At 53.7% G+C, this 24187-nt stretch overlaps 7 protein-coding genes across 7 annotated transcripts; 3 read left to right on the forward strand and 4 right to left on the reverse strand.

Annotated features, from left to right (window-relative positions):
- Nucleotides 1-1458: 1458 nt before the first annotated feature.
- Nucleotides 1459-3440, reverse strand: N0V89_011343 (uncharacterized protein; the record flags this gene model as incomplete). Its single annotated transcript, XM_056220075.1, has 4 exons — nucleotides 1459-2578; nucleotides 2631-3103; nucleotides 3154-3338; nucleotides 3395-3440. The coding sequence occupies 4 exons, from the start codon at nucleotides 3438-3440 to the stop codon at nucleotides 1459-1461; spliced, it is 1824 nt and encodes a 607-aa protein (XP_056065378.1).
- Nucleotides 3441-5360: 1920 nt separating this feature from the next.
- On the forward strand, nucleotides 5361-6188 carry N0V89_011344 (uncharacterized protein; the record flags this gene model as incomplete). Its single annotated transcript, XM_056220076.1, has 3 exons — nucleotides 5361-5667; nucleotides 5716-5996; nucleotides 6045-6188. The coding sequence occupies 3 exons, from the start codon at nucleotides 5361-5363 to the stop codon at nucleotides 6186-6188; spliced, it is 732 nt and encodes a 243-aa protein (XP_056065379.1).
- An 895-nt stretch (nucleotides 6189-7083) lies between these two features.
- Nucleotides 7084-11062, forward strand: POL30 (proliferating cell nuclear antigen; the record flags this gene model as incomplete). Its single annotated transcript, XM_056220077.1, has 9 exons — nucleotides 7084-7155; nucleotides 7234-7442; nucleotides 7531-7739; nucleotides 8364-8404; nucleotides 8454-8883; nucleotides 8933-9228; nucleotides 9876-10122; nucleotides 10284-10401; nucleotides 10456-11062. 9 exons carry the CDS (start codon nucleotides 7084-7086, stop codon nucleotides 11060-11062), a joined length of 2229 nt encoding a protein of 742 aa, XP_056065380.1.
- Nucleotides 11063-12598: 1536 nt separating this feature from the next.
- On the reverse strand, nucleotides 12599-14194 carry N0V89_011346 (uncharacterized protein; the record flags this gene model as incomplete). The annotated part of the gene is made up of 1 exon (XM_056220078.1): nucleotides 12599-14194. The coding sequence occupies one exon, from the start codon at nucleotides 14192-14194 to the stop codon at nucleotides 12599-12601; it is 1596 nt and encodes a 531-aa protein (XP_056065381.1).
- Nucleotides 14195-15448: 1254 nt separating this feature from the next.
- On the reverse strand, nucleotides 15449-19042 carry prp10 (U2 snRNP component prp10; the record flags this gene model as incomplete). Its single annotated transcript, XM_056220079.1, has 2 exons — nucleotides 15449-16048; nucleotides 16100-19042. The coding sequence occupies 2 exons, from the start codon at nucleotides 19040-19042 to the stop codon at nucleotides 15449-15451; spliced, it is 3543 nt and encodes a 1180-aa protein (XP_056065382.1).
- A 352-nt stretch (nucleotides 19043-19394) lies between these two features.
- Nucleotides 19395-20858, reverse strand: uba3 (NEDD8 activating enzyme; the record flags this gene model as incomplete). Its single annotated transcript, XM_056220080.1, has 3 exons — nucleotides 19395-20547; nucleotides 20651-20749; nucleotides 20800-20858. The coding sequence occupies 3 exons, from the start codon at nucleotides 20856-20858 to the stop codon at nucleotides 19395-19397; spliced, it is 1311 nt and encodes a 436-aa protein (XP_056065383.1).
- Nucleotides 20859-21110: 252 nt separating this feature from the next.
- On the forward strand, nucleotides 21111-24164 carry TEL2 (telomere binding protein; the record flags this gene model as incomplete). Its single annotated transcript, XM_056220081.1, has 4 exons — nucleotides 21111-21915; nucleotides 21964-22314; nucleotides 22365-22451; nucleotides 22501-24164. 4 exons carry the CDS (start codon nucleotides 21111-21113, stop codon nucleotides 24162-24164), a joined length of 2907 nt encoding a protein of 968 aa, XP_056065384.1.
- Nucleotides 24165-24187: the final 23 nt, after the last annotated feature.

Genomic DNA, 24187 nt, shown 5'->3' on the forward strand with positions numbered 1-24187 from the left:
TCTAGCGCCTGCAACGCGATCACACAATTACTCTAAAAATGACGTCCCTAAATACACTCCTCATCACTCCATTCAAGCACTTGCAGCATTGTAATCTCTATCAAGCGCACTGCTTATAATGAGCCACCAAAGCATCCCCTTTTCCCAAAGAACGTTTCTTGTTCCACATCTCCGCAGTATGTCTGTTGACGTGATGACTTGCTACAAGAAACAATCTCTTTTTATATGCCACGTGATCGCCTACTGCCCGGGCATTGTGCTCACAACAGACCACACTCTGTATGACACTTTAGCACCTCTACTCAAGCAACCTCCACCGCGTCTTACTGATCATGATGCAATTGAGTCGAACCAGCTGAAGCACGTCTCGACTTAACTACTTTCCCTAATTTATACCAGGACACACCCAGATCAACCGCAAGCCTTTGCTGACAACATTCCGGGAAGCCTTCTCGCGAGCCTTATCATGGGTCCTACCGTCTCAGTCAAGTACTCTGCGCATCTCGTGACACTGTACCACCCCGTAATTAGTTACATTCTCAACCATTCTCGCCTAACCGCCGTGCCGCCTACCGCGTTGCAACTCCACAAGACTTTGCAGCAAATAACACACTCCGAATAATACAACCCTAACAACACACTCCTAATAACACACTCCCAATAACGCACTCCCAACAACACACTACCAGCAACCCAAATACACAACCAAAACCGTTTGCTGCATGAATGCATAAAATATCACCTAGGCATCTCAAGAAACACTTCCCGCCCTCCCCACCAGATGGCCCACCCCATCACAGCAACTAAACACCCGAAGAACACCCACTACTACCTTCCCTCCAAATGATCGCATCCAACAACCACCTCCTTACAAACCCACCTCATCACAACAACTAAACACCCGAAGAACACCCACTTCTACCTTCCCTCCAAATGATCGCATCAGCAACCACCTCCTCAAGCACACCTCCCTCCACCCTCGTCAGCATCACCACAAATCTCACGCAGCCAACTCACCAACCCCACTTCAATTCAGCTTTCTTATTCATTATATATATTTGCTGTATATGGTATCATAAACATTACATATTAACACAAGGAAGGAAGGACCACTCGCTAAGTGGTTGGCACAATCTCTTGCAAACGCGCAAGCAAGCAATAAACAGTGTACCACCCACCCACCCACCCATGCCAATCCGAATCCGAGTCCGACGCCAAAGCAAGCCCGTAGGTAGCTATGCTAAAACTCCAGCCATGCTCCATGCTCCACAGTCCCAAGGAAAGCAGTACTGGTACACCCACAAAACAAAGAAAAAAACTTGACAAGGAAAGGAAATACAGCGTAAGCGGTACGCAGCCAAAGTGCGGCTTTTTTCTTTGCGCAAAGAGCAAGAGAGAGGGAGAGAGTCGCCCAAAAGACAATCATCATGAAAAGAAAAGAAGGGAAAAGAAAAACCGTCATATGCTCGTTATTCTCCCCGCGGGCCCAATCCGCCCCATAGGCCTCGCGTTCTTCAGCACAGACTCCAGCTCTTTCATAACATTGTTATTAGCTTCTCTTGCCTCGCGGGCTGACGCCTGGCGCCCACGATCTTCCTGGATCTTGTGCATGCGCTCTTCTCTCGTCATCGACAGCCTAGTCTTAGGTATGGCAATCGCTTCGAAGATCTCGTCGTCGGAGTTACTTCCTTCGCTCGCTGGGGCAGACACCTGCGGGCTCAGCAGCTCGCCGTTGAGAGCGCGGAGTGCATCGGAGGGGCTGCCTTCATCAACAGCGGTTAGGCCACCGAGACTGGGCACGGGCGATCGCAACCCACTGGAGGCTTGTGATACGCGACGCTCGTGTCGGTCTATGTTCATTGCGAGAGCACTTCGACCCGCTTCCCACGCTTGGACGAGGTTCTTGAGATCGGTGCCAATCGAGTCGTACTGTGCCATCAGATGGCTTCCGAGCTCGCCTACGTCTTCGGAGTCTTCCAAGCTCTTGTTTGATTCTTCGCGGAGGATTTGCATCTTGGCCTGGAGCCCGCGGATGCCGGAGGATAAGCCACTGAGCTTGCGAACAGAGCTACGTATGCGTTCCCGATGAGGTGTAGGGTGAATCTTTAGAGGCGACGGGAGTGGCTGTTCTTCTTCCGCAACGATGCGGTTGAATTTCTCGGTCCAATCACAAGCCGCGGCAGCCAGGATGACCATGGAGTCCACTACAGCCGACCACCTTGCAAAGTCAGGTTTGCCGCCATCTGCTTCCAAAGAGAGTAGTGAGCAGAGGTAGACCCGACGTAGCGTAGAGAGGCGATATTGGAGTACACGAAGCGCCTTCAGAGATTCATTGTCCTCAAACTCCGACTCAGTGTACCCTTGCGCGGCATCTTGTAGATCTGGATTGCTAACGTCGTACACGTCAAGGTATCTCTCTAAATCATCCTCTTCGACCAGCTGCTTAAGAACTCCACTTTGGTCGAGGAAGATAGGTACGGTCTCGGCGTATGCGGCATGGAGCGTTCGACGAAGGCGGTGGCAACGACGGGCTTGGCCTGTCTCCTCGATTCTTGAGATTGGAGGGAGAGGGCTGCTTCTGGAACGTTGTCAGCGGGGTAGCAGAATGTTTAGGCAGAATGTTTACACACAGTCGGTAGCCCCTTGAAACAAGCTCCACTTCTTGGATCAATGCGAGCGCGGATGACGTTGAGGCCTCGAACGCCTGAAGATTTGTGACCAGGGCCGAAGCACCTTCCACGGCTTGTTGGCGGAGGTACTGCAGCCACTGCCGGCGCACGTAGGCATAACATGCCGTGGCCACAGCGGCGAAGATTGCGACCACGAGGGAAAATCTACCCCAGCTAAAGCCAGACGCTTGCTCCCGCGACCAATGTATAAGCCATACCAGCGTGAAGGCAGTCGCCGCTGTCAACGCTGCGCCTGTCACGCTGATAGTGGCAACTTGGAATTCGGTTGGCGGGCCGGCGGCCGCGAATTGGGGGATGGCGGTCGCTCGAAGGCGTTCAGGTTCGTTCAGCAGTTGAGAGGCGACAATGAGGTAGCGGAAGTGTTCGAGGAATCGCTGGTTATCGGCGCGGCCTAGGCGTGAATTTACTGCTCTCTAGCAGTGCATTAGTGGGGTGCAATAGGGAGTGATAGGGCGCACCATACCGAGAAAGCACTGTGAATGCGAGCAGCGGCGCCATTCTGACCAACGCGTACCCGCAGCGGCTGTGGCAGCTTATCCCGTATGCGTGACTGTAGTGTGGACGGCCCCCGGGGCGCGAAGCTGGTGGTTGCGTGCTTATGCGTAGGCGAGCCCGTAGGCGACGGTGGTGTTGATCCTCGACCTTGGCCTGCCATGACTGTCAACCTGGGATGATTCATAATCGGGGCGAGAGGCGAATCTGACCCTCTAGATACTCAGCCAGCGGCGAGTCTTGTACAACGAGCTCCATCAGCGCATGGCGGGAACCCCCACGGTGGTTGGCGCTGCTGGAATGCGCCTGTTGACCCTTCTTTGTGCGTGCAATAGGCGCGTGAGCTAGTCGGCTGATTCGGGAGGTTCGTGTAGTCGGAAGGTCGAGCGGCAGACGGACGAGAAGACGAAGCAGTGCAGTTGGATGCGTGTCTGAACACAGTAGGGGAAAGGGGAGATCGCGCCCGGTAGAACTGGGGTAGGGTGCAACGGTCGGGGTAGTACGAGTACACGGGCCCTAGCCCGTTTGATTGGTCGCAATCTCCCCAGTAGTGAATCGTCCGAACCGCCTCCCGACGCCGACACACTACACCGACGTCACCGAGGGTTTCGCATCGCGTCGCGCTCTTGCTTCCCCGACCTACAGCGCGAAGATACTTGTTATCCAGCGTGTCGAGCGTCAGGCATGCATCATAGCAATGCGCTTTCGATGGTTCTACAGCGTTCTGGACACCGACCGTCGTGCGGTGGTGCCCTAGGGGTATTGTACACTGGGCTCTTCACTAGATCCGCGCGCAGATCGGTGCTGTGTGTGTGTTTGTCAAAGAAGTGCATTGGAGATGGTTTCAAAGCAACAGATTGACTTCTAGGGGATTATTCTGGTTTGCTAGATGCTTACATATCCCTTTCGACTGCACGGAAATACCATTACCCGTGAGCAATCGCACACCTGCGTCCTGATGCAACAGACGAGAGCGGGCGCGCACATGTAGCAATTATTTCATCTTCAGTCGCAGCGTCTTCATTGTTTGGAGTGGACAATACCGCGCCTCGGTGCTGGATACTCGGCATTCCGTATCCGGTCTTTCCTATTCCGAGATATTTAGAGCCTCAAGTGCCAACACAGGTTACGACACGGGAGCCATCGTCTGACTAAGTCCACAGCGTTTACAGCGTCCAAGCCAGGTGTACGGGTCGACAATCAGGACGACCTGCATGCCCTGCAGCATTCATTCCGATTCCGCAATTGCAGTAATCACAGTGTCGGGGGCTTGTTCAAGCTCGTACGGCTTGCAGGGCTGAGCGGCCTCGCGCGGCCGATCTACCTCGTACGTTTATAGCGCAGCCTTATCATGCGCCATCCAACAGGGAAGGGTACGCGATTAGTAAATCACCGGTGCTTCCGCCTTGCGCAGATACACACAACTGCGTTGCCCATTGTGAACCTGTCTGAGGTATCGCTCGGTAAGGCGGGAGTTTTTGCGTCGCCGACTCCAGCCTCGGCCTGATGGTCCGACATTTGCAACCGTTAGCTCGTATCTGATCCTCTGCCATCCCACGCCCGTTGACACTAAATCAATTGTCAGGTAGAAGCCCAGGATGCCCAGATCATTCTACCGCATCCCAGCTGATTCTTACGGATGCAACGGCGTTCTACGTGAAGCGGTCAGACACCTGCTCCGTGCATCCCGCGTCATGGTAGAGGCAGTACCTAACACTGTCTGTGACTGGATCCCTATATGAAGTGGCCACACACTATGCACGAACACCAGGTATAATATCCACAGCCACGCGCGTGACCCCATGAGGCTTCAAGTTTCGACCTTGCTACTTTCATCTTCACTTCCGGAGTTCCGCGTGAACAGACGTCTAACGCTGTTCGCCATCACACCTTGTAGGTAAGGCTGCAGCTTGTATCTTCAGCTGAAGGTTCTTTCGTCTTCTCCAATTGCCATACACCCCTTCATATATCGTGTCTTTGCTCTGCATATTCTGTCTGTTGATTCACAGCCCTTCTTACGCTCCTTCGAGTCACATATCGTTTCGTGCTTTATAGTTCTGGGGCCAGCTCTTCGCGCGTTTCCACCCATATTGGGCCCCTCGTCATACCAAAAGTCTATCTAAAACTCTTCCCACACGTCTTCCTGTAAGAACTTGGATTCCGATGAATCTGATACCAATGGACGAAGATGCAGTCAGCATACTTATGTCCACTGTCGAACACATCGCGGAATCTCTCGACACGGCCCACGATAGTTGGAGGGATCATCTACAAAGCATTCGAAACATCACTGCTGTTTTGGAATTTAGCGACACTCATCCAGATGAAAGCCGAAGGCAATGGCAGTTGCCACTCATTGGTGTATTTCAGCGCGTGGCTTATGCTGATGCCGACTCTGGTGGCGTCTCTGATATTGCGAACTGGTGTCTGAAGCAAGCGGTTACGCTACTTCAGGTCTACCCCGATGACGTTGAACTTCTGACCCGTAAGAACCCTCTAAACACTCTACTCGACCATCACTTACATTGTACAGTCATCGGTCGAAACTGGTTATTCCGAGCTCAGAGATCCCTTGCCAAAATCCATCTCTCCGAACAAAGTTCAAATAGCAGTGGAGGGAGCCAGTTTGTGTCACTCTCTGCTAGCGAAGAAGACAGACAGGCGAGAAGAAACAACGCAGAAGCGGAAAGCCGGCTGCACATGTCCGATTACGTCGAAGCTCGAGGGATCTTACTCCCGGCTGTCGAATATCTGCGACGTGCAACCGACGCAGCTCGTGCGCAAGACAGAATTACTGGCGACCTGTTATCTACTGTGAGTCACGATGCACGTCCAGCCTCATATGCTATCACTAACACATAGGAACAGGCTGCTGAGGCTTTCATGAGCCTAGGAAACGTATCTTCACCAAGAATGAACGGCCAGTACTTTCAGCAAGCACTTGGGTATTTACGAACGGCAAATCAGCTGCCTGGCTACATTCTGCCGCTCCATTTACAAAAGTAAGAATGTGTATTATGTAGTACGAATACAACTGACGATTTCTAGTTACTTTGAAGATTACGGGAGTTTGATAGAAGCGCTCGACTGATGTCGTCGGGAACGACAAAAGGTGCATTTGGTATTGCTAGCATACCCTTAGAGAGCCTGGAGCTCCTTTGTTCTGGTACTAGAGTTTTGAGAGAATAGAGAATAAACATCTTCCACTCCCTTTACCTCGTTACCTAATGCACTGCAACGTAAACCTGAGCTATGACACCTCGTAATCAACAGCAGAGCGATCACCTCCACGCGTCAAAAAGTCGTCGACAGTTCCAGACCGCTGCCGAACACCCCATGAATACTAGCATGCTTTGACTCGCTCTTGCCATAGACCATCGTGCTAGTATAGAGCCTATACTAGACCAGCCTTGCGCATCCCGCTGGCCAAACCAAGAAACGCGACTTCGAGAATACTAGATGCCGATCTTCTGCACCTGCGCGAATTATCGTGATTCGTAATTGTAACCAATGTTCAAGCTGAGCAGAGGGAAGTGACGTTTGGCTAGGTGGTCTGTGCGCATGCAGTCGGTCAATCTCACCACCGACGGTGCGCATCGGACGGACGACGACAACGTCTAACCGCTCACTCACAAGACCGTTAAGTGCGAAGACGCCACGCAACCCAGCCTCAGCGGCAAAAACTCCCTTCCACGCGGTTTCGGACGTATCGTGCAGCCTAGAGACCGCCAGTTTGACGAGCCGCAGCATTTGACCTTGGCAGAGCCTCCTCGATATCGACAGGACTCCTCGGCCGACCACATATCGCGCACTTGGAGCGTAAGAGTCACACGGCAGCTATCTAGGGAACACTCTCGCTCTTTCCAATAACCACTCATTCCGCCTCCGAGTCACATTTACCATGTCCACACTCGAGGAACGGGAGTTGGCCATCAACCCCATCGTCGTTACTAGCGTACAACACAACACCCAGGTACGCCTCATAACCCCCCATGCACTTGGCGCACATCTGCCTTGACGCACTTGTCCCTTTTCTGACCATTGCCACCAGGCCGTCTCGAACATACGCAGTCTGACCGCTTCTCTGTTCGGCGTCGCCGCAGGAACACTTGGGCTGGAGTCCTACCCAGGCTTCATCTTCTACCTCGTTGGATCATTCATCGTATCGGCGCTGATATTTGCATTACGCACGGACGGAAAGCCTGCCGACTACTTTCACCGCCCGCTGGGAGACCTGTGGGTTGGGGATGTGTTCAATGGGTTGAGCGGCTTTGTGCTGACGTGGACTTTGTTTTATGGGCTTGTACGGGCATGAAACAAGGGAATGGCTGAAAAGGCTACGCAAGAGTTACGGAATAGAGGATGTGGCGATGGTGCTCTATGTGTGGGCGGGGTTATGCGAGGGCCAGGCAAACCCGACTTTGGAGGCTGTGCTTAACCAGCGCTTCGCTCATCGCAACATCCCTCCACTCTTCGCCTGTGGATATTCAAGGACAAGCTGGATGCAGATAGGCGAGGACCGCGTCAAGATACCCAGGATCTCAGTGTTACCGGCGAGTACGTGTTCAGCTGAGTAGGCAGGTCTGGAGCTGTAGCGTCGCTTCGGGGCATCTACATGTTCCAGTAACGAAGATGATACCCCAATAAATATTGATTGATGTCAAACATCATGTCTGAGACTGGACAGTTCATAAATAGTGAATGATCTTGAAAAGTGGAAGCCCAGACTAGACACATGTCAAAACCAAGTTCAATGTGCTCAGACATGCAAATGGGAAGGTGGCACGGTGGTTGACATTGTCCGATACTATACGAGACTAAGTCAATCTCCTTTCTGTGTATCTCACAAGCAACAAGTTGTAGAGTCACCGCAATGCAACATTTGAATTGAACGTGCTTTCATAATGCGTCCTAGATGGATAAGGTTAGCACTACACGTGAGTGGGGTTCTCGGTGGCCCAAGCTTAATTGCGTCGCGCTTGCACGCGTCAGGCGCGTCGCTACACGAACTTTCCAAGCCAGCCCTCTTGCTCACTTCCACCCTACACTCTGCAACACCACGCGTTCCCAATACACGACTCCTCTCTTCCTGACCCTATCATATAACTCTACTCTACGTCACAAGTAAGTGCTATGCCTACAAGTAGCTATCTTTCCTTCGCCATGCTAATCGTCCTGCAGTGCTTGAAGCACGCTTAACCCAGGCCAACCTCTTCAAGAAGGTTTGTTTGTACCGAAACAATCATCACGAGCTGTAATTGACACCTATAGGTGGTCGATGCCATCAAGGATCTGGTGCAAGACTGCAACTTCGACTGCAATGACTCCGGCATCAACCTCCAAGCCATGGACAACTCCCACGTCGCTCTCGTCTCGATGTCTCTCAAGACTGACGCCTTCTCGAACTTCCGCTGCGATCGAAACATCGCTCTCGGCATCAACCTTGGTTCTCTGACCAAGGTCCTCCGCGCGGCAGGAAACGATGATGTTCTCAGCATAAAGGCCGAAGACGCCCCGGATGTCGTCAACATTGTGTTCGAGTCTAGTAGCCAGGACAGGATCAGCGAGTATGACATCAAGCTCATGGACATTGACCAGGAGCATCTGGGCATTCCTGAGACGGACTACTCGGCGATGATCACGATGCCCGCTGCAGAATTCCAGCGCATCTGCCGCGATCTCAGCGCTCTATCGGAGTCAGGTACGGTTGCACTTGGTACGTAGATGGGACAGAGCTAATTGGCGACTAGTTGCGATTGAAGTATCTAAGGAAGGTGTCAAATTCAGCTGCACGGGTGATATTGGTTCTGGATCGGTACAGCTCCGAAGCAACACCAATGTCGAGAACCCTAAGGAGAGCGTCGAGATCGAAATGACTGAGCCGGTTGCCCTGACCTTCTCACTGAAGTACCTCGTCAATTTCTGCAAGGCGAGTGGACTCAGCGATAAGGTCAAGCTGAAGCTCTCCGCCGAGGTGCCGCTGCTTGTCGAGTACCCGCTCACGGAGGGCACCAACAGCTTTCTGCAGTTCTATCTTGCGCCTAAGGTAAGTCCTTAATACGGTCATCGTTCTTGAATAGCGCTAACGTATGTAGATCGGTGACGAGGAGTGAGCGAATCATAGTATTCTCCGATATGGATATGAGATACATGACCCCGGTGTTGGCTACGGATACGGCAGCGTGATGTTTTGGCATGCATGCGAAGCGCGCATCGATTTACGGGAATTTTGGATTTCGGGGATACCGCGGTCCAGCCATCCGTGGGGTATCTATCGGTGTTAGATCCCAATACCCCGCCGACGCCATCGCGCGTCCGGCTACCAGATAACGAAAAAAAATCAACAACACGTTATATATCCCATACCTCCGCTTACATCGTGATTGTTGCCCTTTTATTTCGCTTCAGATTCCCTTCCGGTCTGCGTCATGGCCTCGGACGCGTTGGTACCGGAGACTCGCGTGCTCGCGATCGCTAGCCATGTAGGAGTCACGCGCATCCATCGCGAAGCTGCTCGACTAACAGGAATAGGTGGTTCATGGGTAGGTGATTCGCGCAAGTGGGAACGCCCCTAGCTGATAGTTTTAAGCTATGTGGGCAACAAAATGGTCACGTCTGTTATGCAGTCGCTGGGTTGCGACGTGTCTGCCATTAACACTGTACATTACAGTATGTACCGTACCCGGTCTAAAGTACCTCCCTGAACAAGTCAGTAACAGAGTCGCAGGCAATCATACCGCATACAAGCAGGTCAAAGGCACGAAAACCTCACCCGACCAGATCCTCGACCTCTACGAAGGCCTGCGACAATCGAACCTGAACAACTTCGATGTGTTGTTGACCGGATACATGCCTAGTGCGCATTGTGTACAGGCGATAGGCAAGATCGGACGCGATATCAAGTTCAATGCTGGGACAAAACCGGGGAGCTTCTTCTGGGGTGAGTTGGCGCGGCCTCACGGACTTGCGCTGATGCATGCGCGCATTGCGGTATCCAAGCGTAGAGCACGTGGTACTTGTGCTGTTCTACATGTGTTCAGCAGAGCCAAGCTATATCATACATACGATTCGCTCCGAGCCCAGTCTGCTAACATTCGACAGTGCTCGATCCGGTAATGGGCGACAACGGCAAGCTCTACATACCCGAAGACGAAGTCCCAGAATACAAGACACTGCTTCGGGACGCAGACCTCATCCTGCCCAACCAGTTTGAAGCAGAGTATGTTCACCGTCTGACAGTCAATCACTGGACAAAAGACTGATCAGAGAACAGGCTGCTTTCGGAGACGACCATCACCGATCTTGATTCTCTCGCAGCTGCAATCCAAGTATTGCACAAAAAGTATCAAGTACCGCACGTAATAATCACGTCTCTCCGCTTAACGCACGATAACCGGACTGTATCTTCGCGTGCTCCATCGCGTACGCCATCAAAGCCCACATCAACCACTGCATCTGGTCGACAAACGCCTACCGACGACCCAGCACGAACCCATCCTGCCTCACTTTCCGCCAAAGATGGCGCCTCCGAGCAACCAACCTCCTCCACACCAAGAACGTCAGACACCGAGGCCCTCTCGAAGCCTCCCGTCGAACCAGAAGAGCCCGACTCACCCCCCAAAAACATAACCATCATCGGCTCCACCGCAACCTCGGACTTCACCCCCCGCCTCTTCCGCATAGACACACCCCGAGCTCCCCTCTTCTTCTCCGGCACAGGCGACATGTTCGCCGCCCTCACCATCCCCGCCTCATCCAAGCCGTGCACGCCGCCTCCACCCCAGACGCAGATCTCAAGTCCACACCGAGCTGGCGCTCCCCAGACGACGTCCCAGCGCACGAATTACCCTCGCTACAGCCTGCCAGAAAGTCCTCGCTAGCATGCAGAGTATTTTGAATAAGACCACGTTAACGTGCCGCGCGAAGATGGCGGCTTACGACGCGCGGGCGGAAAAGGAGGGCTGTGGAAGGGGAGGAGGCGGCCGAGGAGAAGGCGCGGAGGAGGCATCTTGCGCTTATGGAGGCGAGCGAGGTTACGGTGCCGAGGTTTATTCGGGAGTTGGTGAGTCCGCCTGAGGTGGGGAGGTTTGCGGCTAGGGTGGTGAGTGGGGGAGGGGGAGGTAGCGTGGAGGATATGTGATGCGGATATCGGATTTGAGACGTGGACTGTGGTACTGGGAGGTGTTTTACAGCGTTGAGTGCAGTTTGGGTTGGTCCGAGGCTGTTGCTGGATGTTGTTGAAGGCATGATGCAGGGCTTTAGTGCAGGCATGTGTGTTGTTCAAGTGTAGGTAATTACCCATCAGCGCTGTATACAGGTTACCCACCTGCCGCGAGCTTTTATCACTCTTACTTGGGCATTAGCTTTGGATGTTGTCTGCTATTTTTCAGTAGGCGGATTCAGCCTGCTGTCATCCCCTGCATGGTGGAGAAGGAACCTACTGCCCGACCACAGTACGTCACGCATATCAATTCCATCCGTTAAATCCTTTACACAAGACACGTTTTCGACGCCCTCGCTTGTTCCCTTCCGTCAGCGCTCTCGCTTTGCATTGTGAAGTTTAGTATCATGCAGATTGCGACGCGCCGTCTTTCTCTTTCGTTCCTCTTTCGTTGCTCTTTCTTTCCTCTTTCTTTTCTCGTGGGATTCAACTATGGAGCTCATATCGCTATATCGCTCGCTTGCTCGCTGCAAAGAGGCCTTGCCTTGCGATGCAGCGCTGCTTAGCTTTTCTTTTGTGCTAAAGGCAAAGGAAGGCTGGAGATATCGCTGTCTCGCTATCTAGCTCTCTCGCTCTCTCGCTCTCGCGCAGAGTCTGGCTGGATGTATCTATCTATTCTCCATGAGACTCCACGGGGGGAGAAGAGAAGAACGGGTTGTGCGTCCTGCAGCGTAGAGCGTGGATTGGATGCTCGCTCGCTCGCTCGGTGTCGGCATGGCATGGCATGCTATCATCATCTTTAGGGAGGGAAAGGAACAGCGCCCAGAGCAAGTGTGGGCATATCTTTGGAGTTAACGTCCTTGAGTGAATTAGATTACCGTAATAGACTAGACTAGACTATCCGTGGGGTGGGGTATATCCTATGCTATGCTATGCTATGCTGTCCTATCCTGTCGTGCACAAACTCCATCCTGTCCGTCCCATCGCGTCCAAGCTACGCCATGCTATGCTATGATATGCCGTAGTAAGCTATGCCAATCCGTCCATCCATCCAGCCTATACAAAAGAAACGTATCAACGATCGATCGGTATTACACCACCACCCTCCTCTCCCCTCTCTCACCACTGCTATCCCCTCCCCACACCGCACACTCCCTACACACCCTCTGCATCCGCCCCCACCCCACTCGTCGACACCGCAGCAAACGCACTCGGATGCTCCGTCTCGCCGCAAAGCGCGCACGTAACCAGCTGATCAGGCGCCGGCGCACGCCCAAGCAGCTCTTTCTGCTGGGCGAGCGACTGCGAAGGCTGAGGCGCGTAGTGGGGACATGCGGCGAGGGAGGGTCGGGAAAGCGACGGAGGAGGGTGGAGGTTGTGGAGCTGCGGAAGGTTTGGGAAGATGGGGTGGGCGTCGGGACGAAAGAGTGGGGGTTGGGGTAGGTGTTTGTGTGTGTGTTGGCGTGAAGGAGGGCGATGATAATCCGGCGATGGGGCTACACCCCCTATCACCCCTCCAAAACGGCGGCGACACAGGCGGCGAGAGGGAGACGCCTACGCTCAGCGGCGGGGTGAGCATCTGGCCCTGTGCGGCTGCTAGAGCTATCGCGTCTGGGCGCGGGGACGCCGTTTTGACATGCGGAACGGCGACATCCAACTCAACCGGTGCTGTCAAGTGGTCGTACCCGTGCCGGTTGTACATCTTAGGCACGTACCCAACACTATCCTCCCAGCGTTGCAGGTTCTCCTCCGTAAGCGTAACAACCTGCTTCCTCTCTTTCTCTTTGCCTCCCACCAGACCAAGCCCGTCCTCCAAATTCCTAGAACTTTTCCGCTTATGCGCGAGCCTCATCAGCGACACAGGCAGACTCGACCACCGCGGCTTACTCGCGCGTTTCGGCGCCGGAGGAGGTGACGAGGGCATGGGCGAGTTCGCACGCGTCCTACCAATACCCATCTCGAGTTTCTCGAGCGCAGCTTTGATCTCGTTGGAGACAAAGGTGCCGCCAATAGGACTCATCGGCGACCGCGGGTCGTCCTCTACGTCACTAAACCGTATGCTCAGCGGATCGCGCTCCATGTGCTCCCCTGGGACAACCTTCGGCGCGAAGCCCGACAATGGACGCGAGAAGTTCGGCGGCGAGCTCAAACCCCGCGAGCGTGAAGAAGCAATTTTGTTCTTCGGTCGATCGCTAAAACGCGGCGAAGTGTACGAGTGCGGTCTGGCGCGGGGCCGGCGCGGTGGGAGGAGAAGTTCGTGGTCGGGCCCGGCATCGAGTTCGATGGGTGCACGCGGGAAGGTAAGCTGTTGGGGGGATTGCGAGATGGGCAATTCCAAAAAGGGAAGCTTCTCGGGGTCTTGGGGGGATGCTTCTTCTTCTTCTTCTTCGTCTTGCGGGGGTATTTGGTGAGTATCGATGTGCTCTTCTTCATCGGATTGTTCGTCGTCCGCCGTCGCACCGTATTCCTCGTCCGGGTCAACGGCTAGATCCTGCATCCGTGACAAGCGTCTGATTTCCTTCTCTGCCTGCGCGAGCTTCTGCTCGAAGTCGCCGCTTGACGACTTCCTCCACGATCTCCTGTCACGTGGCAGATCGGTGACGAGTCCCAGCGTCCGCTGTGCCTTGATCGGCCCACCTCTTTCCTCCTCTTCTCCACTGCGCCGCTCAAACTGGGCAACAAGTCCAAGCACTTTCTTCGCCTTGCGCGAACCAGACACGCTTTGCAACCGCGGACCGGTGTAGATAAATGGTGGTGAGTTTTGCTCATTGTGGATGTGTCCCTGCCCTGCGTAGTACCTCGGATACCTCATCCTGTCCTGATGTAACGAGCCATGCGAGGCAAGCGGCATGTTGTGTGCAACGAGCGCCATGATCACGCTCACATCAATTACTCCTCCACAGAAGAAATAACACGCGAGAAGGTAGGAAAGCAGCACTCAAGCAAAGCGACGAGGGGAAACACAAGATGACGTGGGACAGCACCCAGTCGATCAAGCTGCATGTATGTATGTCTATCGACGATGCTCGGCTACCGGGATCGCGGTAGCACAAATCGCCCAAACGGGACGAAAACGATAAAGACGAGCCCGAGCCGTCGTGGTGCAGCTTCAGAGGAAAGTGCCACCTCGCGCAGCCTCTCACGGCAGGCTGACTGCGCTGAGGGAGCGCGTCGATTGGGTCGTCGGGGTCGTTCGTCGAGGCTGAGCTGTGCCGCCTATCAAGGACCTGCCCCGCGCTCAAGCCCGAAATAGCTCAGCTTACGAACGTTACCCACTCGAGAAAATCACCATCGTCCACCGTCCTCCCAATAGAGGCAGTAGCCGGTGGGTGTCTTACGACTAACACGCTACGCGTCCACTCTCCATGGCGACGCTGCACGCGTGTGCGAGGTGGCCAAAGGACGCCGGGGCAAGATTTGCCATGGCCACCGCGCCCTTGCGCTACGAGTATTGGATTCACATGCGTGCATGGCGATCGTCTGTCTGGGAGTGGAGTACAGTCCACCCTGCGCGCTTCGACGAGGAAGCCTTGTGCGCATCTGAGCACGGCTGAGGCTGTACCCGTCTGCTGTGGGGGATGATTAAAATCCCGAGCGATGCGCCGCCACACTTAGTCGCACATTGGGTACAAGGGAAATGCTCCTGCGAACTCAGCCCAACGAGCGCACTTGGCAGCACTCACCTGTGTCTCACTCGGCACTCTGATGGGATACTGCAATCGGCAAGACGAGCACATTCACAACGCCTAATCCTATGAGGCTGCTCCATATCCCACAGCGCCTAGATGCAATCAGCGGACCGTGAGGCGTTGAAGAAACGTGTTTTACCATTTGCATCTGCCGCCTATCCACCGTCCCTACTCCCAACCAGATTGGCTATGCAGACCTAGACTCCGATGTTTAACAGACCCCGCTCAATGCTCAATTGATGTACATCTGCTCGTTTCCCAAACAAGGGGCGAGGCAGAACCCTAGCTTACCGAGGCCAAAAACACAAACACCCTACTGCTGTTCCTACACTGCCATTATACACCGAGGAGTCACCGCCTATCGTGTCTCGCGATCAAAGAAGGCGGCATAGCCAGTCACACTTACTAAAGCTTCTTCATATGAAGATATCCAGCTCGTGCCTCTTCAGATTCTCCTCCTCAAATTGAGGATACGCAGGCACCATCGCATCCGCAGACTGCACGTACGCGTCGTTGTAGATGCGCCAGTACGGTTGTCGCACCTTCCGCGCAGGGTGGAAAAGACCCGCCCACACGTAGTTCATGACGAGAGGCGTGCCGATGGCGTTGCGGATTCCCTCAATGGCCTCGACAATGCGGTCGATGACGTGGGGGCTGGTTTCGAACAGGTTGGGCCAGAGGAGGTTGAGCAGGTGGACCATTGCGTCTTCGCAGTCGAGGCCGACGCAGCCGAGCGCCACGTGCTTGACCACCGACGCAGCCGTCTGTCGGTGCACTTGATCGCGGTCGATGAGGGCGTCTTCCAGCAGCGGCGTGATAGCGTAGACATAATCTTTGGCCATCTCCCCAATGTACTCAAACATGAAGCTGAGCGACTTCAACACACCGTTCTGGACATTGAGCTCGGGCACCCGGTATTCGTTCATTAAGGCTGGCAGAACCGTGAAAGGAGCACAAGTTTCTGCGACAATGCCAATTGCGACGGCAGTACACACTCGAGACTGTCGCTCTTGCACCTGTTGATTGTTAGCTTACGTCTTGATGTAAATGGCGAGGGGACGACTTACCCGTAGGTTGCCCAAAAGCGTTGCAAGCACATCCTGCGGTCCGATCGCCTTGGCAATATAGCCAAAGGTGTTGTTCGCGGCGCGCCGAATGCCCTTCTTGTGTGCTTTGAGCATATCCAACAGTTCGAAGCAGATGCGCATCCATTCTCTTGGATTGACGTAGTCAGCTCCACGATCGGCAATTCTGCCAACCAGATCAATCGTGTTCTCCTGGACCTTCTCGTGTCGATTGCGGAGAATGGGTGTGAGTCGCGGCAAAAGGTCCTTGATTGGAGGCTGCATTGCTGCTAGGCCGACGACAGTGACGATGGCTCGTAGCGCTCCAAGAATCGATCCAAGGACTTCCGGGTATTCCTCGCCCAGGTACTCGTACAGTATACTTGCCAGCTTGACTAGCTGTGGGTCTTCATCACACTTCTGCATGACAAAGGTGATGCGAGAAATTAGGTCAGCAGCTTGTTGTCGAACCGGTGCGGCCTTGTTGTTCAGGCGGTGGATGACCACAGCAACAATTTGTGGCAGATACGTCTTCGTGCGCTCACCAAGGGCGTTCACAACCGTAGCAAAACCGTCGATAACGATCGGATCTTCGACAGTCTGGTCCTGGAAGGCAACCAGTATACCGTCGATGAGCTGTTCCTCAAGGCGCTGATCTACGTCGTGTGCTCCAAGTGTCGAGATGACTTTGTCAATAGTCTCGACGGTCATCTTGCGGTATGCTTCGTTTTCATCCTTCATGTTGTTCACAATACGGCCCACAATCTCTGCGACGCCAGCCTTTTGAGCTAGATCGACTGTGGTGTCAACAACTTGTCGGTAGTTGCGCTTGTCGAGTGCCATTCTACGCACCCAAAAGTGCTTGAAAAACTCTGGCAGCACGTTGTCCTTCAAGTAGACTGGGGTCACGCCAGCAGTGCTAGCACATTGAGATACCACTTTCAGAACAACCTTCTTCATTTCCTCGTCGGGTGACTGGAACTCGCGGATGACGATTTCCATGATTTGGCTGGTGTAGTAGTTGGAGTACTCTTCGTCCATAAGCGGGATAACGTAGCCAACGGCTTTCAGAAAGGATGCTAGAGCCTTGCCTCGCTGTCTCCGGGCTCCGGTCCATAGCGGGTTCAGAATGTCGTCGAAAGATTCGATACCGTAGGGCGAGGCAGCTTCGGCCAGTGCGGCCAATGCGAGTGCGGTCACCATACGGACCTTTGGCTGTTCGTCGTTTAGATTGTCGCCGATGCACTCGACCAAACCCTTCAGGTGAGGTAAGATAGCGCAACCCATCAGGATGGGGATCTGCTGCACGATCTTGACACCAGTGTGGCGGGCATGCCACGACTTTTTGCTCCTACACACGGCCCGAAGGAAAGGCAGAAGTGCTGGTATGCCTAGTGCGGATGCAACCACGGCAAATGCTCGGGCTGTCGTGTTGCGGACATATTCGTCCTGGTGATCCAGATCCGGGCGCATTGTACTGATCATGTGTGCCAGACCAGCAGCTTTTGCGAGGTTCGAAATGATTTCTCGACCTTCTACACGGGCATAGTAGTCCTGATCGATCAGAAGCGGCTCGATAACAACCAGGATCTTATGGACGTAGGGCCTGACCAAGTCGTCCAGCTTGTACAGAACACGATCGATGACTTTAACAAGCAAATGTCGCTCTTGGTCCTCCAATGTTCGCTCCATCAGCAACGGTAAGATCTGATTGAAGAGAGCTGCTGGCCCAAATTGGCGAGCGTTATCGGTAAGCTGTCGTAAAGCGGTCTTTCGCATGGGAGGCGTTCCGTTCTTGACTTTGAGAAGCAGGCGCATGATCTTGCGCTCCTTGAGCTCCTCGACAGTCATCTCGTTCTCGTCCGCGCCATCTGTCAGCTTTCCAAAGTACTTCATGTCCTCGTTCTTGAAGAACTGCAGGTCGCCGACACCAGGAATCTCCGTCGGCAGCTGCTTGCCCATCATGGCCATGCTGTTGTCCGCTTCAGGAACCAGATACCCTGAGTATCCGGTTGGAAGTGTTGGCGCACCGACCGGTCTCCTGACTGGCTCGTAGCCCGGAGGCGGCTCGAGGATCTTGTAGCCTTCAGATGGGAGCATCATATCGAGCTGCTCGTCGGAAAGAGGGGCATTACGTGCGGAGATGTCGGTGCCGAACGTGAAGCTCGTAGGTGCTGGGGCTTTAGCGCCATTAGTGGCAGGAGCAGGCGTGGCGCCGGCGCTGGCAGCGGCAGCGGTGGTATCCCATCGTGAGCGTACGGGTGCGGCGGCCTCGAGCTCTTCGGGTTTCACTTCTTGTGGGTCTGGAGACCATCTCGACCTCTTCTTCAATGAGGGTTCTACCGCCACCTCTTCGATCTTGGGCTCCTCATCACCACCATCATCCCACCGGCGCCGCTTGCGCTTCTTCTCCATGGGCGGAGTCTTGTTGCCGTCGACTTCGGGCGCGCCATCCTTGAGCGTCGGCTTGTGGTCAAGAACTTCGTCCCCATTCTTCTCGCGGTCCTCGAGAAGTCTTTGGACACGCGCCTCCTCCCGCTCAATATCGCGCTCCTGCATCCTTTCCTTGTACGACATACCGCCCTCTGCGCCATCGGGCGATAGTTTGCGATCGAATCGGCGCCGTTGGTAGTCGGTCTCGCGTGAGGAAATCTGGGCCTGCTTCTCCCGAGACTCCAGCATGTCGTCCTCGCCGTGCGCATATTCATTCAGCATATCTGCGCTCGCCGTGTACTGTCCGACAAGCCGCCTTCCGTTGATTTCGCCGGCATCCTCCATATCCTCATCCTCGTTGGCGGCGATGGACATGTTGTAGCCGGCAAACTTGTCGACGCCATTGCTGCCATCGTACAGGTCCTTGTCGAACGCCTCGGTAAGCGACTGCTTGCTTGATCCACCTCCGGAGCCGTTGGTGGCAGCCTTGTTTCCTGCGCGCGGTCCGGCCATTGTGCTGCAGGTCGTGGCGATTTGTCCGAGTGAGCGTTGTCGTTGGAGGTATCGAGGGGGACCGATGTAAATCATGAGCTGCAGGCAACGCTAGCACTGCGCACAGACCTTCGCCTCCCTGAGTCACGTGCAACCTCACCCTAGGAATCTACGATCGGAAAGCTTGACTTGGGAAAATGTACGCCAGCTTCTATCACAGTTGGACTCTCATTATCTCAGGTTCAATCTCTATTTGTTGCATTAATACTGAAGGCTTCGAGTGCTGACCCATCTACGTAGGCTGCGCATGCTATGCTCGTGAAAATGCCCCGTTACCACCGATCATCAGATCGGCCTAGCCCAACGCATCCTGCTATCTCTTCCACACCACGACGTATTTGAACATCGTTGGAAATGCCTTGTCCGAAACCAGCATCTCCTCCCCTTCAGCCGTCAAGTCTTTCATCTTCTTCTCTAGATTCGGTCGCGTCATGCGCTCATAGTCCGCCGCTGACTGTATGTACAGCGACTTCTCCGTGGTCCTTATCGATGGGGTCTTGAGTTGTGCCTCCGGACGCTCCGCCAAGCTGTCTACAAATTCCTGCAGCGTCGCCTCAGGATCAATCTCTAGCGGACGCGCCAGGGCTTCCTCGCCACATACAGGACAGTCATCTTTCTTCTGGTGCTCGAAAGTATAAGTGTACACAGACTCATCGCCAGTGTACATCATGTAGTTGTCTGTGCCAGGGAACCCGAGGAAGGGGTTCGCGTTAGTGAGGAGCTTGAAGGCCTCGTTGCAGCAGCTGGCTGCTACAATGGCATTCGTGGACGCGATTGCCGGAATGATATTCTTGACTACGCCTTGCGTCATACTGTATGTGACTCCGGGAATGTTGAACTCTTCTGCGCGCTTCGAGGCTTTCTGGAAAAGCCATGTAATGTGCTCTGGGTCGTCGGTGTCCAAGGTGATCTCCTTGCGCTCTTCTTCCCAAGCGATGATGTGCGCCCACTCGATGCAGTGCTGTGGTTGACGGGGGATAGTGGCAAGTGTGCAAAGAGGAACTGCAGCACGCGGAGCGTGCATGTCCAACTGGCACTCAATGCAGCTGGTCATAGTAGGAAATATTACCCTCGCCTGACCCTTGAAGCCCTCGGTACCACCATCAATCAGCGGCTTCAGGCTATCTGGGTCGTTTCCATCCACCATACCGACGAGCATCGAATTGATCCACCGTCGTGCCTCGATGCTGTCTAGACCACAGACAATGAGGGCAAATTGCTTGTAGTATTCTTCATCCTTGTCCTGGATCTTGCCGCAGTAAGGCGTAATCTGAACGCCTTTTACGCGCTTCTCCACAAAAGCTGCAGCGACTTCGGCTTTGTATTTCCCTACATCAGCAGCACGGAACAGGAATTGGCGGTTAAGGTTGGACACATCGATCGTGTCCATGTCGATGACATGAATATCCTTGAAGCCAGAGAGGGCTAGATTCTTAAGAATTTCACATCCTAAGCCGCCAGCTCCGCTGCATGATCATTAATCGATGTATCGGTAATACTTTGAGAGGCAACTCACATGACCCTGTGTCTGTTAGTTTGGGATTTCATATATGCGTAATTAATACTCACAGTACTTTCGCCCTCTCCAAAGTCTCATGGTTACCTGGCACAAAGCTATCCGGGTCCGTGAAAGGTCCTGGTCTATCTAGGACCTTGTCTAAGTACTTCCTAAGCCGGAGCGTTAGCTTGCTGAGAGCTTTCGAAAGGGTAGATTCTACCATCGCGCCCGGGTGCCTTCCGAACCGTTTGGCAAGAATGCAATGTCAGCTGCAGCCATTTCGTTGCAGGTTGCAGTGGTTGAGATGAACAGTGAGTGGGTTCACTGACAGCTCAGGCGGCGGTGGTAGGCAGCTGTTCCAGTGAGGTTAGCCCCGCAGCGTACGCCAAGCCCGCCAACGAAAGTGGCAAGATCTGCCGAGTGGGCGGCTACTTTTGCTGAACACGGATGCCGGTCACCACTTTCAACGCGTCGTATGGGCTCTATGATCATAACTTACACTGATCGAATGTCAAAGATGCCCCCGGGAACATGGACGACTTCCTCACACCTGTCTCCACCACGAAGGTGAAGCGCACTCAAGACTCGAAGCCTCTTCTGAAAGAGATTGGAAGCACCGTGAACAGCAAAAGCAGCGTAATAGTCGATTCTCCCGAAAGAGCATTGGAGGTCCTCAAGGAGCAACCGGATCTTGAGTCGATCGAAAGCGTGCTTGAATATCTGGTGGCCGAAACCGAGCGTCAGGATGGCTTTCACCTTGTGCTTCCGGGTCCAGTTGCCGCAAATATCGTATTCCAACTGATCAATACGACACTGCAGGACTATTGGCAAATCTTGAAAGACAAGAAACCACAGTTAAAGCAAATGACTAGATGCCTTCGTAATCCGAGCGGCATAGGAAATGTCATCACGCGATTACGGCCGCTGATTGCAGATTGTCGACAGAAGAAGGCTGTTGGAGAGACCCGAGATTCGGCATCCCATATTGTGGATCTCTTAGATTTTCTTGAGCGCATCTTACACGGCGAACAATGTTTGACCCAGGTGTGGGCGGACATCAAAACGCACGGAAAGAACGCAGCACGAAAGAAGATGATGTGGAAAGAATTTGTTGCACAAGTTGCTTCCGGACGGATAGTCTCTCTTGCAGCTGAAGCCGAGGATGTACTCAAAGAGAAGCAAGTGTCTCGGAAATCTAGTTGGCTGGCGGATGGCAGCAGCTACGCAACCTGGTTGGGGCGTAACATTGCACATTTGAGCGCAATGGAGCGCGACGAAGATTCTGCGTCGATAGTCGTAGATGTTTGCAGCAAAGCGCTGACCCTAGGTTACACAGGTAGGTTAGCAGTATAGCCATGCATATCTCTAAGCTGACCATACCAAGATCAGACCATCCGCTCGATGCTGCTAGTCATGATCGATAGCGACACTATCGGCGCCTTTACCGCGCTGCTTCACAAGATGAAAGCCTTTGAGCAACGCAAATACCTAAATGCAATCATAAATGCCTTGTCTAACCATTATTTCAACACTGTCGGCGATAATACAAAAACTTCTGTGTTCGAAAGCTCCCCGCTTATTGCCGGTGTCGCTGCCCTGGTCAGTGAGTTGGTCCGAGGCAGCGACACGCTGATGGAGCATCTGGTAGCATCACTCACGAGGTCTGGTGTTCCTGCGCTAGATGATTCACTTTCTGGACGCAGGAGTGTCATTGCGGCTATTGCGAAAGACGAAGGTAAGGCCGCAGTCACCCGCTTGCGGGCATGGAACGTTAATATAGTTTAGATCATATACATACTCTCCTCGAAAACAGCCTCAAAATGTTTGGAGATACCTTCTACATCAAACATACACCTATTATCCAGCAAGAAGGTACGTAAACCAAACGTACAGACTTTCCTGCGGAGTTCTGACAGAATAGCTCTCGCACAAACTCTTGCGATAACCTGCGGATACGTTCAGCGCTCGCAGCCGATGTTTCTTACCATGATGGCCAAGTCGAGCCATCATACATCTGGGATGTCAAACCGAATAGGATCATCCTCTCCACGAGCCCGGTTTCTTGGCATAGCAATGGGCATGGCGATCTCGAAAATGGTTGACAAGCCTGAGACTCAACTCAATTTTGACCTGGAAGGTGCCGAAGCGGAAGAAGCGCAGTGGTACCAGCATCTCACGAAAATCAATGACAGGCTCGGTGAAATCAGTTTTTTGAAGGTCCGGGAGAACAAATCAAACAAGCAAGGAGGCCGCAAGGGACCCACCAAGGTCGCAACCAAGGACACTACAAGTACCTCCATTACCGAGATACAAGGTCCTCGTATCGTCGAGATACTTTCAGACGAAGACGAAGACGAAGATGACGACCTCGTCCCTTACTCAAAGCCGGACTCTGACCCCGAAGACGAAACGGACGATCCTACAGAGATCAATCGAAACAAACCCACCGCTCCCGTCTATATTCGCGACCTAGTCGCTGGTCTGCGTGACACAGAGGACTACGACAGGCACGCTTTAGCGCTCTCCACAGCCGCACCGCTCATCCGCCGTAAAGCGAACTTCGGCTCCGAGGTGCTCGACAATATCGAAGAGCTTGCCTCTATCCTTGTTGGGCTGAACGACAGTTTTGAATTGGAGAAGTTCGCGGAGCAGAAACAGCAAGCCCTCATAGCAGTACTGTTAGCAAAGCCAGCAGCAATGGCGCAATGGTTCGCACGCAACTTCTTCACAGGCGACTACTCCCTCACCCAACGCACTGCAATCCTCACAACCCTCGGTCTAGGCGCTCGCGAACTCGCCGGCTTGAAAGACACTGCTACTGAGAATATGACTCCGCCGGCCCCGGCCTTCCCGAGCAAAAAACTTCCACCGCAACTACACGCCCTCTACGCGCCCACTCCCTCGTCTTCAAATCCACTAGCCCGCCTCACAACCAACATGACGAAAGAACTCCTCTCTCCGCTCGCCGCCAAAGCAGCAGACACCCTGACCGGTCCAGCAATTCTCAAAGTAGGCCAAAGCCGCACATTCAGCTCGCGCATGGAAGTAGAAGCACGACGCTCGAAGCCCATTCCCAACGCGCTGTCGCAGATGGTCGTGGACAACTTCTTCTTTCCGCTGACGGGACGGTGGTGGCTCGCTACGCGTGCATCTGCCTCCTCAGCATCGTCGATATACACTTCGACCCATTTGCTTCCTACGTTCTTGCATACCTTGGCGTTGCTTATGAACGCGTCTGGACCTAACACCCTCGCGTTACCACAGATGACGCGCGAGATGTGGGAGCTGCTGCTGTCATGTCGTGCTCATGCGATGAACGATAAGAGAATCTTGTCAGCTTTGTTGTTTGCGGTTTTGATGCTGCTCGAGACGAATGGGGACAAAGAGCGACTGGCGACTGAACAAGGCAAGGAGCTGATGGAGACGCAGGAATGGGTGCGCGGAGTTTTTGACGGGTTACCAGCTGGGAAGGATGGTGGAGAGGATGAGAAGGTGAGAGTGCTGGCTGCAGGTGTGGTTGTGCGCTGTCAGGAGGTTGTGGAGAAGTATCAGCGGCGGTTAGTAGGGAGTATGATGGATTATTGATGTTTTTGTAAGCATGTTCGTCG

The sequence above is a fragment of the Didymosphaeria variabile genome (assembly GCF_027946475.1).
Source record: "Didymosphaeria variabile strain IMI 356815 chromosome Unknown scaffold_9, whole genome shotgun sequence".
Classification (NCBI taxonomy): domain Eukaryota; kingdom Fungi; phylum Ascomycota; class Dothideomycetes; order Pleosporales; family Didymosphaeriaceae; genus Didymosphaeria; species Didymosphaeria variabile.